The sequence below is a fragment of the Lepisma saccharinum genome, chromosome 1 (assembly GCF_977018435.1).
Source record: "Lepisma saccharinum chromosome 1, izLepSacc3.1, whole genome shotgun sequence".
In the NCBI taxonomy this organism is placed as follows: domain Eukaryota; kingdom Metazoa; phylum Arthropoda; class Insecta; order Zygentoma; family Lepismatidae; genus Lepisma; species Lepisma saccharinum.
The window spans coordinates 1,601,953-1,621,751 of record NC_139229.1 but is presented as its reverse complement, the minus strand read 5'-3'; the positions used below and the strand labels follow the sequence as shown (position 1 = coordinate 1,621,751).

The 19,799-nt window shown below is 39.4% G+C and overlaps 1 protein-coding gene across 2 annotated transcripts in view; it reads left to right on the top strand.

Moving 5' to 3' along the window:
- The first annotated feature begins 2,821 nt into the window (after positions 1–2,821).
- LOC145985319 (uncharacterized) overlaps positions 2,822–19,799 on the top strand; it is a 33,531-nt gene continuing 16,553 nt past the window's right edge. For both annotated transcript variants that reach the window (XM_083120146.1, XM_083119574.1), the window contains exons 1-2: positions 2,822–2,949; positions 17,262–17,438. In XM_083120146.1, coding sequence (XP_082976272.1) covers positions 2,856–2,949; positions 17,262–17,438 — 271 coding nt within the window. In that variant the 5' untranslated portion in view covers positions 2,822–2,855. The remainder of the gene's footprint in view (positions 2,950–17,261; positions 17,439–19,799) is intronic.

Genomic DNA, 19,799 nt, shown 5'->3' with positions numbered 1-19,799 from the left:
AGGGTATAAGACTTCAATATCAAATTCCTTGACCGATTCCATTCAAAAGCAATACCAGGTATCTATAAAACGTGCATCCAAACTTCCGACTATATTTTAAAGTCTTCATGGCCGTGCTAGAGTTTCATTACTTTATTTTAGTTTTGTGAATCATTGTTTAAACAGAGATTTGAACACACTCGCAACATAGAATTATTATTATTATTATTTTATTATATATTCATATTTTCTAACTGAAGCTGGTCTCTCTGATGGCGCAGTGGCAGCGTCGTCGGCTTGTAATCAAGGGGTCCCGGGTTCGATATCCGGTGGAGGCACATAGTGGTTCGAATCCCACTTTAAACTGTAGGTCCAGTCTCGATTAGCCTTACTGTACATGAAGTGGACTTAAAAGACCAATTCAATCACTCAATAAATCTAACTCAAGGTAGAACAAGAGGGGGCAGGGGGCATGTGCTGAGGTAAAGAGGACACCGAAAGCAAGATTCTACAGAGTAAACGTACTGTGAAATGAAAGTATTGTCGCTATGCTTAATTAATAATATGCATTATCAGTTTGCAAATAAATAGTTCTAAAAATTTTCTTGGTCGCTTCGCTCGCAGTATGGTCGTTTATTTAAGAGTCATATTATATCTGTAGATACATGCACTTATTACTACTACTTCAGACAGGCAAGAGCGCACGCACCCATGCAATGCATTCTCGCCAATATTTCATCAATGAATTGGGCTGAGTTACACCTACGATAAGAACCATACAAATACAGTAAAAAAATATTGCGCAAGTGTTCCTAATTTCTTTATAACCAGCTGAAGAAATGAATGAAATAATCCCTGGTAATAATATGTTTAAATGTTGTAAGGTAGGTGTGCGCAATTTCGCCACGTTAAGCTTTGAACGACCGTTACAAATTCCTGATAAGTATGATGATAACGTCTGTACTGGAAATGGATAGTATATATGTTACGGTATGTGTGGGGAAAAAAACACGTTCATGCGCTATTATTCAGGTACTTCAAAAGACAAAAGAAAAAAACCTTGCAACTGGCGAAATTGCATACACCCTGTACACAATTTTGCCACCCACTGTAAACAGAGGGAACAGGACAAACCGCGCTACAAAACAAACATATTTTCACCCCATGAATATAATGAAAAAAGTATAGATAGTAATGACATACATAATATACAGGGTGGGCCAAAAGTCCCTTACCACCCCTTGTAAAAATCGTTTTAGTGGAAATTGATGAATAACAATTTGTGTGACCACATTAAGCCTAGGGGGAAGTCATAAGGGGGGTGCCCTTGACGGCGGCCATCTTGAAAGCCGCCATCTTGGATACAAGTCCAGTTTTGTAAATAGGAAGGTAGGCATGCGATACATGGCGAAATTGCAAGCACTTCCAATGACTACACAAATGGGGTGAAAATATGACTCTCAATGTATACGACACAACACTACACATATCATTGTAGGCAGAAAGCGTTCGTCTTCACAATGCAATACTTGCTACATAGCTTCGAACCCTCCTTCCTGGACAAAAGGACCGCACTTTGTTGCTCTCGATCTTGAAAGCCGCCATCTTGGATACAAGTCCAGTTTTGTAAATAGGAAGGTAGGCATGCGATACATGGCGAAATTGCAAGCACTTCCAATGACTACACAAATGGGGTGAAAATATGACTCTCAATGTATACGACACAACACTACACATATCATTGTAGGCAGAAAGCGTTCGTCTTCACAATGCAATAGGCTGCCTGTCTTTTCCGTCTAGCTCCTCCCCATCAACATGAGACAAAACACGATCAGCGTGCGCTACCTACCTATACACTAGCACCATCTGCCGACTTAGGCCGACGTGTTGGGAAATACAGGTATCTGGCAGAATTGAAAACATGGCGAAATTGCGCACACCCACCTTATTTGTCACTGTCATGACTTGTGTTTGTCTAACGACTGATTGAATCAAGTACATTATTGAACATTATTGGAAAACAATACTTGAAAAGTTAGACTTAAATGTTAACATTACCACAAAAATCTATTTTCCAGCATTTGACATCTTTTCTTCTTCTAAAACGTTACGTGAAGGGAAGGGAAACATCTATGAACAAATTGAATTAGGGCGAACATTTTAAAAACAGTCCAAAATATGCACATAACATCCCCAAACGTACACCCCCAAAAGTTTCCAACACTCCCCCCCCCCCTCCCAAGGGAAAAATCCTTGATAAACCCCTGCTCTGATCACAGGTAGATCTGTAAATCAAGTGCATCAAGAATAGCCGCAATATATTTTCAGCAAGGAAGCAAGGTATTCAATTTCCAAAACATTACTACCAGACCCATAAATTAAAGTATAGGGGCGGTTGTCCGGGCGCCGAGACAAGGGGAGTACCAGACGAATAAAAAATGGAAAAAGTTTGATAAGTTGTAAACATCACGGTGCCCCGCGAAAGTATTGCCGCCCTATTAAATAAATATTATTGTCGATTTTTGACTGTACCAGAATTTGCAGTACATTTTAAACTTATTGCTTAAACTTTAAAAATATATATAAGTACTATTTGTTCGTTGTTATATATGTATGCTACTGTGTAATGGAGAAGTTTTGAAATTACAAACGGGCAAAACATTGTTTGTTTTAACCAATTATAATAAAACATTGTTTGTTTTAACCAATTATAATACATTACGTCCTAAGTGTTATCACAAAACCTGCGGGAAATATATCAGAGTGACGTGCTTCTCACGTCACGGAAGATTAGATTGGGATATCGATGAGATAGTAACTATGGTATCTTAATCAGGTGGGCTTGGATAATGGGCTTGTAATGCAGTGCTTTTAAAATGGCCCGTGATTGTTCTAATTTTTTGTTATTGTGTATTTTCCCAGTGTTGTTTTGCTACGTACAAGTAGATAGTTATGTGCCTGGAATGATTGGTAAGTCATATTACAGTTCTTTTAGTATCGACACATCATCAAAATGCAAAAAAAATTGTTTCAATTGACAGTGAAGGCTCCAATATGGCTTACTTATGAAACGAAATCGTATTGTCATAGATACATACTAATCGCCCCCTTTGCTCGCCTGTTTAGAGAATACGAAGTTAATTTTGAAACATGCATAAAAGAATTTTGCCACAAACTTGAAGTTTCGAAAAATATTCTCGTACTTAAGAGAAACAAGAAGACTTATGCAAGTCTAGGCGCCGACAAAACGCTTCATTTTCAGATAATTAATGTATCTTCTCAAGCAAATTGTAGATGGCGGCACGATATGTGTCTCCTTGCGCTTCAGACGGGCTCGTTTAAATACTTGTGGAATTATATATGCTTGACGTGCTGTTATTAAATTGCACTTTAATTTTGAGAAATTATGTCGCAAAATGATATATGAATAATCAATCATTTCTTTAAAACTAGGATTTTTTAAAAAAATATATGGTCTTTGACAACAGAAAAGGCATCAGAATTAAAAAGAGAAACTTAAAATTTGCATAATGTTTGTTTACGTCACTTGCATTTTTTTACAGTATTTTATTGTAGTGAGTTGGCGCGTTAAAGAATAATATTTTACTATATTTCACTGTATCCATGAATTTTATTTCATTGCATTATTATATTGCAATGTTTATGATATTGTAAACACATATTGACATGTCCGATATCACAGCATGTGAATGCAAACAAGTGATTCGTGGACGAAATAAATCTATTTATCTATTCATAATAATTAAGTACGACTGTACTTACATTTTCATGGTTGTTGTTAATAATCGACTTTTTTACATGTCACACTTTTCGACGTGGTTAGTAAAAAAGTGGTCCCCCTGTTCTAGAAATTTGTCAAGAATAATTATTTTTAAAAATCTGTTTCAGGTCTCGCATCTTCTAGGGCGTTCATATTTACAGAAATTATAATTTGAAAAGTGTTGTAACAAAAAATAGGAGAAAAGTAGAAGGGGAAAATGTCTTCTTAATACAAAGGAAGCGTATGTTAACATTAAATTATTGGAGAGGACATACTGTATAATAATAAATATCATTGGCGTACGACATTCCTTTCTGCATTATTGGGAGCAGTGATTTATCCACACACCCCTAAAATGCTTTACAAAGGCCCAATTTTTTGGCCAGGATCTTAACTAGGCTGGGGTAGCCGGGTCCCCCGATCTAAAGTGTCCCCAAAAGGGGTGACGTGTGAGGCCCAACGCCGGTGGTTTCGTTTGGATGGATGCAGTAATTATGCCACAATTTCCCATTATGCTGAGCAAAGAATGCAATCTTTTCCTGCCTTTCACTTTTTTTTTCTGGGCCAAAGGGGGATGCGTTATGTGTGTTGCCTAACTCAACGGTGATGGCAGAACTTTCTATTTAAGAAGTTGCTATTGAAGTCGATTGATGGCCGTGGAATTAGGCAACACGCGTAAAGTAATGCAGGAAAGTGAGTATTTCAGGATGTATATGCCCTATTTTTATTACCAGTGACTGTATAGTCCTCGCGTTTACTTCTTTAACGTCGCAGAACTGAAGAAAGCTGCCGCCACGAACGTGGGTGGGGATAAACAGCGGGCGAGCTGTTTTCGTCCAATCACACTCAACCTTCAGCCAATGGGCGCAGCTGTCATTCTGCTCGTCTACTCCACGTGGAGTCTCAGTCACATGACTGCAGATACGCTGTTGCCGTACTTTGCAACTTCAATGTGGAGACGTGGGAAGGTGCTTGTGCGCGGAGGGACAAGGTGGCGTAGAGTAGATGTGTGGCAACACTGTGCGTTGAATGTGATTGTTGCAGCTGGTGGGCGCGCTCCGTGGACTTCAAAGCCAGCCGGTCGTTAACGTAGCTAGTGCGTCGACTATACCTTACTGTTCCTTTCACAGCAGCAAAGACAGAGAGATCGTTTCGTAAATTTAAAATTATTTGGAAACCTATTTACACAGTACTAGGAGTCAGAAACGTCTTAGTGGTCTGGCTTTATTTTCAACTGAAAATGACAGAGCCAAATAGAATCAAGTTTAAGAAAGTAATCGATGCTTTTGCGCAGGAACGGCGCCAGGGGTGGGCACGGGTGGGCAAGCGCCCACCCAAAAATTCCTGTGCCCACCCGATTGCCCACCCAATCAAATCCAATAAGTACATATACTTGGAGATATATGAATAATTCGATAAATAAGTGTATTCTGGTGTTCATAACATGTACTATATTTTACTTGTGAATATTATCTATGCTAGAAATATTCATATCTTATCAACCGATAAAAAGCCAATTTTGTCATTAGAAAGTGAAAGTAAATACTAGAGCTATTGAAACAAAAACTGTGATCAAATGAATACTTCCATGATTAAAAGCAGCTAGTAGGCTTAGGAGGTTCAAAATTATGCAGGGTATGATCAAGATTAGATCAGAATTTAGGTTGAACTTGTGGACTGCAGCTCCGAGCCTCCACATTACGTATATAAATTCCGGCTTGGGTATGGTTAAAATAATATCCAAATAAACAAATAAAAACATCATCTTAGCGTTACTTCCTCCGGCAACACAATACATTAGTTTGATTTTTTAATTATTATTATTAGAATAATTTAATCAAGAAGACTTAGATGGGCAGGCCATGTGACACGAATGGCAGAGGAAATAAACAGTTTACACGTTTCTTGTTGGGAAACCTGATGGTAAGAGACCAGTAGGAAGGCCAAGACGAGGATGGAGGATAACGTTGAGAAGGACCTAAAATAAATCGGCAAGGATCGAAATCATTGGATTGATCTTAACCCGAATAGGGACAGATGGAAGGCTTCTGTTGCTGAAGCCATAAACCCTCGGGTTTAATTATGCTAGAGAGTATAATATAGTTTTAATTAGCTCTGCATTAAAATTCCAGAAGTGTCCCTTTTTTATTTCATTACAATTTTTATATATTTGTTATCTTCAAATATCAATATGGTATGTGAAATATCAACTTTATATTCATTCTACTAATAAGAAGGAATCATAATAATCACTACAATACTGCAGTGAATAAATTTTAATAAACCAGTTATGTATGGAAAAAGCTACACAATTATTCAATTGCTAATGAGTGGCTTATCCTATTTAGAAATCCTCGTTCCACACATAAATTTTGCCACATGAATCAGCCGAAAATGTCAACAGAATCGGTAGATGCAGCTCAAGTATCCAGAAGACGATTTTATTAGTTTGTTTTTAAATCCACTTTTATGCTCAGATAGGCTAATCGGGACTAAACCTACAGTTTAACGTGGAACCGTGTGCATTGTGCTTCCACCAGAGGAGGGGGGAGTGGAACACAGGACGTCTTCATTATAATGCGACAGCGTTATGCCTTTGGGGAAAAATATACAGAAAGATCTCGCACCAAACGTGGCATTTTATCACCACAGAAGATGCGTCCATTTTAGGAGGGTGATTGCCTGAGACAAATATTTGAGACTTTCGGAAAACAGCATCATTGTTCACGGAATTAGCTGCCTTGACTTGATCCACTAATGAAACGCTGTGCAATTGAAACTACCTTCTCGACTTTCTAAGAGGTATGAACTAATGCAACTCCATTTTTGGAAGAGTAAGTTGTGGTTGATTTTTTATATTTAACCTTTAAAGAGCCGAGCCGGTTTTCGAAAGTAACCCCCTCTCGCGGCGGCCTTTGCGCGCGATTTTTAAATTTTTACACTTATTTCAGAAAAAACGTTATATCTCTGAGACTATTTGAGCAATCTACTTCGGATAAATTTTGTTTGAAAACAAAAACATCGGAGCAGGCGACCGTGTACAATTTAGAAAACCCAAGTGAAAAAAACGGGGTTGGGAGGTGCCAAGTTCCCAAATTTCAATGAAAAACAAATCTGGCGTTCGCCCCCTCTTTTCCCGTTATTTAGGAAAAAGGACGCAAACTTTTGCATTGTTTTCAAAGAGTAGACCTTTTGAAACAAAGTGAAACTTGTTTCAAGTTCTAGTTCTCATACAAGCTGAAATATGACGCAATATGTACAATTTTCATTTTGGCTAAAAATAGCTAATTTGCATATTAGAGAAAGGGGGAGGGGGTGGGTTTAATTCCACATGGCATTTCAGTCTTATCTCAACATCTGTCAGCGTTTACAACCTCACATACAAGTATGAAGGTCCTAAAAGCACGTGAATGTTGTAATCGGCACAATGGGTCATATATGACCCATTGGCTGTTTAAAGGTTAAAGTCATTTTTCTGCTAATTTTGATAATGATGACGGTAAGGTTCAATGGTGATTAGATTCAAGTTAGGAAGGGGCGAAAACAAACACAAGCTGACACTCAAAATACAAACCCTCATAAATTATTACTATGACAGTAGTTCCAAGCACCAGGGACTCGTTGCCCTGAAAGAATAAAGTTTCCAGGGTATGCTGCACAGGATAGAGGTTGACATTCTAGTGTGTTCGAAATGGTCACGCCATGCAACCCAAGTCATTATAAAAAATATATGAATTATTACTGGCACGGTGATCAACTTCGATGAATTCCTTGTCCTAAATCATTTTGTTACCTCAAAATTATGTTCATGTAACCAACCATACGTGTGTTGCTTCACCCGTATTAGTAACATGAGAGTTCAGAAAACAAATAGCAACTTAGCTAATAATCTCTTCAATTCTGAACAGATTTTTTGATCTTACTTGTTTGTGAGTGATAGATATTCTGTCAAAATAGCCTTTCATTAGCCTAGGAATACTTCATGGAAAATGAACAAAGAATCTGATTTCGGTGTGTGTTTTAAATCATTCCTCATAAGAAGGTGCCAGCGATTAGGAGGAGCGAGAAGTGGGGGATGCAGTCCCACCGCCACATTTTGCCACTTTTTGCCCCCGCACTATGGTCTCTTTATGCTAAGCCTTTCCTACCAAGAAAAGGTATATTGTCCTTGCCCCTCAAATGTTGGCACCCAATAGCCGCTACTACAAACATTCAGTTAAGATTTCTCAGTTGTACAAACCTTGTAAGCTAAGAAAAGTGACCCCCAAGGAGTAAGAAAACTCTTTCAGTCAAAAACTCATACGATGAAAATACTATGCTCAGGAACATGCATTTAAATTACGAGAAACTTCACGATTGTCTACCGTCGCACTTTCTATCATTGACGTCGAATACATAAAATCAAGTATGTGCCTTGTATTTGCAACACAAGCTTAAACCTAATTCACATTTATTTCACTGTATTAACATGCATGATAGAATGTGATTTAGAATATATGACTGGGGTATGGCTGCAAAAAAAAAAAAAAAAAAAAAAGGTAAAGTGCTCCCCTGTGCTTAGCACCACACCATGAAGGCGTATAGGGGGTGTGGGGGTATGGCTGCGCATGGGTAAACACTTCCTTGAAATAATTGTGTCCATCAGAGACAAAGCGAAAGGAAATGGAACAAGATTCGACAATAGATTAGAAAAGAATAAAGAGGAAAACAAGAAAAGGAAAGGGAAAAGAAGTAAGAGGAAAATCTGGAGTGTGAGAGAGAGGGGGATACATACGTCTTACGTACACATACATGGTCTTACATTTATACTGCCCACCCTAATATATCAATAAGGAGCTTCTGCCCACCCGGTCGGAAATTTCTGGCGCCGCCCCTGCTTTTGCGTAAATGATAGTAAATTAATCTATAATGTTATCGTAATCATTAATCTTAATTGTTAATGAGTATAGAATTTATTTCACAGTATCTATTTTATTAGTTGTTTTGTACTATTCGTCTCTAGCATTTATAAAAAACAAACACTTGTTTAGTTATAACAAAGATAATTATATTTGCTTATGCGTTATGTGCTAACTCTTCGCGATAGCAGAATTTTGTATTAAACAAAGTTGCTATTGAAGTCGGCTGATCGCCGTAGAATTGGGCAACACAAACATCGTTTTTTTTTGTATACGTATATCCAGCCACTATAATACTGTAGCAGTAACTGGGTATATACCCACTATGGTAGTCTGCCATGGAGCCCCCATGAGTCTCGTTACGACCCGTACATCGCCGTAAAAAGGAACCTACACCCCCAAAATGAATAACTCTGGATGATCCCCTGTTGGAGAGTTTCTCCGATTCTGATACCCGCCTTTGAGTTCCAACCAGAAATAACCTAAAACATAGTGCAGGTAGAATCTACATGTTTGAACTGTGAGTCTACGGCAGCTGAAAATGACCCAAATGACAGTGTTTACTGTTTAGTGCTCTTTGTGCATAAATATGCTCTATTTACGCCGTTCGAGCTACCCCTGCATTTGAACTTTAACATGTTAATTCTTAGTTTCGCAAGAATGTCATTTTCGGAAACTTATGAATTGCTACATTAGCTAAAAGGTTTACGAAACATTTTTGTTACAGCTCACTTCGGTGAAAATAACGTTTGAACTTGGGGTAATCAACTGACGGACGAAATTTGCCAAAGACTAGGGTGATCATACGACCTGTTTTGACAGGGACAGTCCCGTTTCAGAGTTATGTCCCGGTCGTCCCGTCGATATTATTAAAAACCTCTATTTGTCTAGGAGTTAGCTTGAAAACCAAATATAAATTCGAGAAGCTTGAAAACCAAATATAAATTCGAGACATTTCACGTTAAAAAGAAGTTGTATTGCTTTGTGTGCGTTCCGTTATCTGTAGAGCAGTGAATAAGCATCGCCTACATGAGTTTCAATACGAACTTACAACAAAAATGTAAATTTCAGCACCTTGACTCAAACTCCAAAGACAAATCTCGCGTTGTGTCAGATATGTAGGGCTAATTTTTCGGGAAGTTTTATGAGGTGAAGTATAAAGCTGCTCTCATTCACTGCTCTACAAATATTGGGTTGGTGCGAATGAAATGTCCGGCCCAGGTGCGTCATTGCCAAAGGCCAAAAAAATCAAAAGTACAATACCTGGTTAATCAAAATAGTCGCCGTCTGCAGCCACACACTTTTGTCATCGCTCAGCCAACAATTGGATTTCATGGCGAAAGAAGTCTGGAGTGTGCGACGCAAAGATCTCCTCCACGGCATGTTGCACCGCTCGAACATCAGCAAAGTTCTTCCCTATCAGGAAGTGATCGAGATGCCGAAAGAGATGGTAGTCAGTGGGAGGGAGGTAGGGAGAATATGCTGGATGAGGAAGGGTTTCATATTGCAACTCATGGAGAGCCTGCACCGTCCTTTGCGCGACATGTGGGGAGCATTGTCGTTCAACATGAGGACACCATGTCTGTGGACCATTTCTGGATGCTTGCGGAGAAGTTTGCGGTGCATTTCATGGAGTTCAGCACTGTAACGATCTGTATTGATGGTTTCACCTCGCCTGAGAAAGACATGATGGATCACATCCACCATAGACCACCATACCAGCAACAACACCTTCCGTGGGTGGAGAGGTGGTTTCGGAAACAGCCCTGGACGTTGATCACGACCCAACCATTGTCCTGACCGTTTACGATTGTCATAGCAGATCCATTTTTCATCTGAAGTGAGAATCCGATGCAGGAAACCATCCCGGTTATTCCTTACACTCAGAGAACTGCACACCTCCAGACACGCCGAGTCTTGTTGACCGGTGTCAATTCATGTGGTACACATGAGTCCAAATTTTTCACTTTACCGATCGCACGGAGCCGCCGAACGACAGTGGTATGGTGTATGCCTAACTCGTCTGCAATGGCCTGACCGGAACACTTTTCTGAGGGTCCGCTTCCACGGGGTTCCTGATGAGCTCATCCGAACATGATGTTGGTTGATGACTACGGGGTTCATTTTGCAATGCTGTGTCACCGGAATGACACTTGATAAACTAGCAGCGAATGGTGCGTTCATTTACCATTCCTGGCCTAAATGCACTGTTAGTGTTTTTGGTGGCTTGCTGAGCAGAATGTCCCAGTTTGAATTCGTAAAGACAAATCACTCGCAATTGTGTGTTCTCCATGGTGCACTTTCAGACGACCCTGTCCAGCAACACACTGCCTCCTGACTATCTGGGTGCTTCAGCCTGTTTGCTGGACATATACAGAGTTTATGACGCTAGACCTGTGACCTCAGTCAATCCCCGTGTTGTGTTGTTGAGGTGAGTTTCCCACCAGACGTCAAAGCGGACATTTCATTCGCACCAACCCAATACTTCTGGCATTCCTCAATGTCAACATAGTACGAACATCAAAGCTGAAGGACCAGAAACGTTATGTGAGTTACACCGAGTTTGAAAAAGGGAGATCATATTTGTATGAATCATTTATGAGATCCATATTTTAATAAATATTAATAATACGTTAATGATTGATAACAATAATTTTATAGCCGGACCCTGTGGCCAAGTGGTTAGCACATCGCGCTGCGACGCCAAGGATCCCGGGTTCGAACTTGGGCTTGGTTGTTTGTGAATGTCCATTCATCAATTTCATCTCTAATCCCCATCTTCGCAAATTAGCCAAGATGCACAAAACGCGAAGTTTGAGTTTGAGTTTGTGTTTTAAGTCCACTTTATGCACAGTAATGCTAATCGGGACTGGACCTACAGTTTAAAGTGGGATCCGAACCACTATATGCCTCCACCGGGAATCGAACCCGGGACCCCTTGCTTACAAGGCGACGACGCTACCACTGCGCCATCGGGGAGGCACTACAAAATGCGAAGTAAAATGAACTCAATCAATCAATAATTTTATAATTAGGCATAACAGAATTTTCAGGAGGGGTGTAAACTGACCTCCTTCGATGAATACATTTAGAATGTTCGAAAATACTTCGTAACATATAATGTTGATGTGGAAAAATCACGTTTTTAGGCAGAAATTTCAATTCGGAAGCATGGGAAACATCGCACCGCAAATGTCGAAGTGATGCAAGAACTTGTTCAGTGCAACATTTTTTTCACCAGATGTGTGCGGACTGCTTCATCCTTTCCTATCGCCTTTGCTGATTAAAGCTGCGGTGATAACGATAAGAAGTATGCACAGGGACTTATTTTTACTTTATGTCAGAGGAAGCTTGAAGTGTGTCCTTTTCTTCTTTCTTTCTTAAGATAGCCAAAACAACACGATTATAAAGGACATAAATTTGAACGGCCACAATTTACAATGGAATATTACAATGAAGTGACCCGGCCTGACATGGGTGTTCTTTGTGAGTGTCCCTTCATCATACCATCTCTCATCCTCACCGTCGCGATTAGACAAAAGTGGCAGAAATCGATGTAAAATAACCAAATCAATCAATCATGCAACTGAATATACGAGGGCGCACTGAAAAGTAATGCGTCCTAATTTTTTTGTTACTGTGTAAACGCACTTTGGATTTTGAGCAACCATGCACTGTACTCATCAGACTTTCCCGCTTCTCCATTGCACGTTTCATACTTCTATCGCCAGGGGTAGCTGAACTATAGCGAAGAAAATGAAGGCATGAAACCATACTGTGTCGGTGTTGAAGCAGTGTAAGGTGATCGAGTTTTTAACCGCAGAAAATGTGCCCTCAATGGACATTTCCACTTTGACATGAAAAACATTTTAAATTTATTCATTTTACGAATATGATACAAATATGAAATGTTTAAAATATCTCGGCGATATTTGTTTTTGTTCTCGAGAAACACGCCTTCAAACACCGCTGAAATTCACCTCCTACGTCACTGATTTGAAAACGTCCTCTGCACAGACTAGAGGTCCTCTGACGTCACCACGTAGATATGCGTGCAGCTCAACTTAGCATGAGCCGTGAAAGCGACAGCAAAGACACTTGTTACTGTGTAAAACAAGTATCTTGTAACTTCCAGTGCAAAAATGTGTGCTCCATTTCTAGGAGATGAATTATGTCCTAAAAGTGTAGCAGTATTTACTATAATTCAGCCACTCGGTAGAGGGTTTTCCCATTAGGCTGACAAAGCAAAACATGTAACAGTCAATGGCTGAACACGTGAACAGCCTTGTTCATTGCGAATACATAGGTTGGTTCTGACTGGCAAGAATTTATTGTTATAGCAATGCCTTTTCTGGAATTACAATTATTTTCGTCATAATATTTTCTGCGCAAATTTTAAAATAACAATACGTTTAGAACACTCTGATTCACATGCCAATTTCTGCAATATAAGAGGTGATACGGTATAAAAAGGTACGAGGAGTTTTTTTTTTAATTCATCGGAGAGTTATGGCTTTGTTATGGGATGAATGTGTAGGCGGTGCGACGCTGGGCTGTTCGTGCTCGTGATGAAAACCCCAGCCGATGAACTCCCAACGTGTGTGACAAAGAACGGAGTGGAACGATCTTCTTGGACATTGAAGGTGTAATGCACTTGGAATTCATGCATAAAAGCCCGACCATAAATTCCGACCAATACTCTTAAGACTAACACAACTGAAGGCAGGCACGAATTCGTAGAGTTCATCCTGATATGGAGCAATATCTCCTTCAGCACAACAATGCTCGAACTCGTAGTCTTGGTTTCACTGTCGTAAGTCATCCACCATACAGTCCGGATCTGGCTCCGTCAGATTTTCACGTGTTTCCAAAGCTTAAGGAACACTTGAGAGGAGTTCACTTTGATTCTGATGATTCAGTGCAAACAGAAGCGAGACTGTGGCTTATCGAGATCGCCAATTCTACAGTGATGGCATTAAGGGGACAGTTACAGTCTCGCACCATTTGTTCATTTATCTCAGCATCGTCCGAATGGACACTTATATGCGTAATCCTTATAGGGAATCAACTTCAAGTTACGGCTAATCAAATTGAAGTTCCGACTTTTAAACCTATCAATTACATGTTCAAACTGTCCCCTTCCCGTTGATTTATTTTTCTATGCCATCGGATATTCCCAAGAGAACAAATAAAATAATACTCCCATGAGCGTAATGCATTTCTCCTTGCCTCCTACAGCCATCCTGGCAGTGTTGCCAAACGTGATGGCCATGAAAGAGCTAAATTTCACCTTAAATGGAGTTAAAACTTACTTTCAAGGAGCTAGATTTACGAAGGCTGGATAAAGTACCTCCTAGGATAATTTTAGTTGTCAAGGAGGTGGGGGCCGCTGATATTACCATTACCTTTAAAGCAATGCAATTTATTCTTAGTTTTCACCATCTAGATCTGGAGGCATCACCCATCTCAATAATCCACCGATGGTCGTATGAAATCGAAAATAAAGTATTCCCGGACATTACATAAAAGTAGCTGGGGAGATAAGAGGGGGTGGGGTGACGTAGCCAATATGACAATATCACGTCACGTGCAAAATGTATATATATGGTTAAATTTGGTCTGTGGGCCGGAGCCAGTGATGGCATCATAGTGGGGCACGGAGGGCGGGCGCCCCAGTTCGCAGCCAAACGAGTCCACCAAAGAGCCAGATCTGGCTCCAAAAGAGCTAAGTTGGCAACAGTGCCGCAGAGGGAAGAGCCTTACGGAAACTGTACCTCATGCACTTAAGAACCTGGTCTCTCGTTGGCAGACAGTTGATCGCCAGGGTGATTATGTGGAAAAGTAATTGTGTAGATGTGGACAATAAAGTTCTAGAAAGTTACCTGCATTTTTTTCATTCAAATAAATTCAACCATTTTCCAATAATAAAATTAGGAGTCACTACATTTCAGCATGCCCCCGTATATGCATTTATATTAATGGCTCGTGCAAAAGTATAATCTTTTATGAATACACTTGTCACAATTTGATTTGATTTTTGTTTTTTAGCCTCACTTCTCTGCCACTTCTGGGCTTCAATACCCGGATGAGACACATAATGGTATGGATCCCACCTTAAACTGTAGGTCCAGTCCCTATTAGCCTTTCTGCGCATAAAGTGGACTTAAAAACAAACTCAAACAAACATGGGGTGTCAATTATACATGTCTGTCGTGTGACCAGAGGCGTCGCCTGAAGGGGGTTCACAGAGCACACAAACCTCCAACCGAAAACGGAAAATTTTCAATTTCTTTTCTTTTCTGCAATATAAAACACTACATTTCAATATACTCATTTTACAAAGCAGCTATTTTCATTCATAAAGTCTTCACAATGCTTAAAATTTCCCAATTTCCCCCGACTGTTGACAAGAAAGGCTCACCAGGTTAGGCAGCGAGAGCCCGGGTCACATCTGGCGTTGTGGACTCCCTCTGCTGTATTCTTCCCGTGTTCTCCTACAGGTAAATTTTAAAACAATAATTTTAAGTTTCGCGAATTGTTTGATTGATTGATTTGCTTTATTGTATTTCGCTTTTTGTGCCACTTTTGGCTAATTTGCGAAGATGGGGATGAGTGATGACATGATGAAATTAATGAATGCACACTCACAAACATCCATGCACAGGCCAGGATTCGAACCCGGGTATCCACTCCGCCACGGGGGCCGGCTCGCGAATTTCAATTCTCATCATGAATCATGAAGTTTGAGCATTGCCAGGGGCTTACTTACCAAGCCAAGCTGCTGTCAAATTTCAAATGGCTATCGAATTTTTTTTTTTAAAAAAAATCAAACATGTTCGTCGATATCACGGTTAGTAGAAATGGTGGAGGTTAATTCTTAGGAACAGGCAAAATAATTTCCAATGAGGAGAGAAGTAAGGCATTTCAATATCTTACACGGGAAAAAAATATATTGTTTATCTTAGTAATGTCCCCATGTTTTTGAGGGCATTGAAGGGCGAGGAGGGGGGGGGGTGTTAAGCGGAAACTATAATAATTCACAGTAAATGAAAATTGGCCTGTGTTTTTTTGTAAATGGATTTTCGTTTGGCGTTCTGGCGGACTGGCTAGCACAGTACAAGGTCCCATGTTCTTCATAAAACATGAATTATTATAATTATTCATATTTCTTGTTTTACTTTAATTTATTATTTTTTCTTGTACTCTAAAATTTATTAAATAAATATATTCTGACTTCACTAGAACAGTTCTGTACCGTTTAAATGTGTATAACTAAAATATAAATTTTATTATATATATATATATATATATATATATATATATATATATATATATATATATACATACATAATAACCTATGGTGCGACATCCCTCGAAGGGCCTTGGCCTATCTCCCGAATGCCAGTCTCCCTCCCACAATCCTACCTAGAGGTGTGAAGTTCTTCAACCAGTAATGGGGTGAAGTGTGGTCAGCATGTGTTCTTTCTGAATTAGTGGTTTGTGTATCAGTGATTCACATTTGGGAGGTCGTGGGTTAAAATTTCGTGGCTCGACATTCTGAGGTTATCCGTGGCCTCCTTCAGTCACTCCCGATGGATGGTGGGGTGATACATTTGATGAACGCCGCTTACCACTTTCTAGGGCTTTCCTGCGTTCTGTCATAACGTCGAGATGAATGACGTTAATCAAATCGATCAGCATAGGTTCTTGTAGCCTTGTGTAAAACTTGGTAAACAGTGATATGTTTTTGCGAGTATTGACGCAGAATAGTTGATAGTTGTTGGTAGTGTCAATTTGAAAAGTTTCAGCTCTTAATGTTTACTAAATTTGCTTACTATTTTTGTCCTCAGAAACTCTATACAAATACCGAGATAATCTTGTTACTTGGCTAATGTAGGGTACTCTAAAAACGGAAGTCATAGCTTCGATTCTTGTCTCAAATTTCGCCTTTTTGTATGCTCAATTAATCAGTTGTCCACATTTACCGTTTTCTTCTCTGTGATTGTGATCAACAAATTGGTTCTCAATGTGTTTGTATCCCCCCGGTCTTGGGAAGGGGGGCGGGGTAAAATTTTCTGTGAATTTAGGCTGGGTGTGAACACGGGGGGGGGGGTAAATTTTCTCTGAATTTAGGCTGGGTGAACACCAAACGCGACGCCACTGTGTGTAACCCCTTGTGATGCAACCTGCATGGTGTAGGTTTACATCATCTTGGAAGGCAGTGATCATGAATATATCTCGTGACTTTGGTAACCTGCAAATTCCGTAACTTTGAGCACCAGCATGTATAAAGAGAGTAGTCATTACATGATTTTTTCTTGATATTTCTTTGAAAGAATAACAATATTCTTGATGTGCTTTTACCTCAATGCACTCTTTTGCACCTTTCATATTCTCACTAAAATCAAATACTACATAAATTTTTTTCTATGAACCAATTTTTACCCCTGTTACCATAAATATACACTAAAAATATAAATTGAAAACAGATTTTCTGTGAGGACAATTGCACAGTATTTTAAAGTAATTCACAGTTTTGGAAAATATTTTAGAGATAAATATAAAATGTGTTTATCAACTAATTTCTGTTGAATTTCTTTTAGGTTTCAATTTTTCGAATGGTTTATACAGCTTACTTTCTGAAGACTTTATTCGCGACAATTCAAGTTTTACATCAGAGGCTAATGTTGAAGAGGAGGAAGATGAAGAAAAGTATGAAGTGAAAGAGCCAGACAAACATCATAATTTTGGATATTCTTTTACTACCCTGCCAGAAAGTAGTAAGTGTTCACATTGTTACTTCTGATTTTTAGGCTGAGAATAATAAAAATTTTAAAAAAATTATTAATAAACTTGGATTCTCTTCTCCTTGTTAATATTAATTTATTTATCGCACTGTTGTTATTGAAAAACAGGGGTGATGGGATCTGATGCGCCGACCACGTGTCACCCAATGAAAAGTCATTCTGGTAGGCCCTGGCACTTCGAGGGTTGTTGCACTACGGACTTTAGTTTTGGTTGTTCTGCAGCTGGTTCATCAAAAATAGTTATTATTAGGAAATAATCAAAATTAAAAATGTAATTAATTCAAACAACTCGTTTGAATCAGTTTCCAAATTCAAGTACTTAGGAGTAATACTAACAAATTAAAATGATATTAAAGATGAATTGAAAAGCAGACTTAATTCAGGAAATGCATGTTACTTTTCTCTTCATAAACTTTTATCTTCTTGTATAGTATCTAAGACACTAAAAGTTAAAATATGCAAGACAATGATTTTGCCTGTAGTATCAGGAACGTCGGAACCGGGAGGAGGAGGGGGGGAGACTTGCCCCTACTCATCATGGAGGGGGGCAATATAGTATTTTTGCCCCCCCCCCCCGGTCGCATGCTAAAAATGAGACTATATTTCTTTCAACTTACCTCTGGTTTTTAAAAAATGGGAAAAAATGTTTTGTGCTAGTTGGATCAACGTGACACAAAGATTGACGTGTAGATTAGAATTGCAGCCATACTTACTTACTTACTTACTCCTTGGCTGCTACAGCCCCTAAAGGGCCTTGGCCTCTCTCACAATGATAGCCCATTCTCTTCTGTCTTCTGCTCGACGTCTCCACCGTCTTACTCCCATCCTCCTAAGGTCCTCCTCAACGTCCTCCAACCATCTTTTCCTTGGCCTTCCTCTTAATCTTCTCCCTCCTGGTGTCCCTTTATAGACCTTTTTAACCGCTCTGTCTTCAGGCATTCTTTCCACATGTCCTAGCCACCTCAGTCTCATGCTTCTTATATAGGAAACTATATCTGGTTTTTTGTAGAGTGCTCTAATTTCATCGTTTCTCCTTATTCGCCATTGTCCATTCTCATTTACTGGTCCGTATATTTTCCTCAGTATCCTTCTTTCCCATCTTCGCAAAAGTTCTTCATCTGCTTGCACCAAAGTCCATGTCTCTGCTCCATATGTCACCACTGGCTTTACGACTAGCTGATATACTTTGATTTTCAAATTTCTACTCAGGCTGCGAGATTTGAAAACTCTTAACAGTGAGAAATAACTTCGATTACCAGCTGCAATTCTTGCTTTTATTTCCTCCTTAATATTATTATCCATGGTAACTAATGTTCCAAGATATTTGAAACTTTTGCATTTTTCATAGGTGCCTCCATTAAGTTGTATATGTTGGCCTTCCCTGAAATCCATATTTCGCGCTGAGAACATGTATTTAGTCTTGGGTTGGTTTACTTGGAGTCCCATCTCACTAGCTGTGTTCTCCAATCTTTCCAGTCCTTCCTTCACTTCTTGCAATCTTCGTGCCATCATATCAATGTCATCAGCATATGCTAGATTTTGGTTCACTCTATTGAAGAGAGTTCCTCCTGGGTTACACCCTTGACCCACTCTTCTCATGATCTTTTCTAAAGCTATATTGAATAATATCGTAGATAGCACATCTCCTTGTCTCAAACCTTGGTTCACTGCAAATTCCCTTGTGAGCTCTCCTTCAATCTTCACCTTGCATTTAGTACCCCTAAGCGTCATTCTGGTTAATCTTATTAGCTTGCTTGGGATCCCTAGCTCCTTCATTGCCTCATACAATTTTCCTCGTATGATACTGTCGTATGCCTGCTTAAAGTCTATAAATAACTGATGAATATTAATGTTATATTCATAACATTTCTCCATTATCTGCCTGACCATAAAGATTTGATCCGTAGTGGATCTGTTTGGTCTAAAACCACACTGATAATCCCCAATTATTCCCTCAGTCAGTGGTGACAATCTTCCTGCTAGGATCTTTGCAAGCACTTTGTATATTACGCTCAGTAGGGCTATACCTCTATAGTTCTCGCAGCAGGTTTTATCGTTCTTTTTATGTATAGGGCAGATTATTGCCATACTCCATTGATCGGGCATCTGTTCATGTTCCCATACATCAGATAACAATTTGTGTATATACTTTATTAGTTGATTTCCTCCGTTCTTAACCATTTCAGCAGTGATATTATCAATCCCTGGGGCTTTGTTATTCTTAAGAGACTTAATAGCTGTTCTAACTTCTTCTAGTGTTGGAGATGTTCCGGTTTCGCCATCATGGTCCTTATCTGGGTACTCCTCTTCATCACTCAATTCTAGATCTTGGAA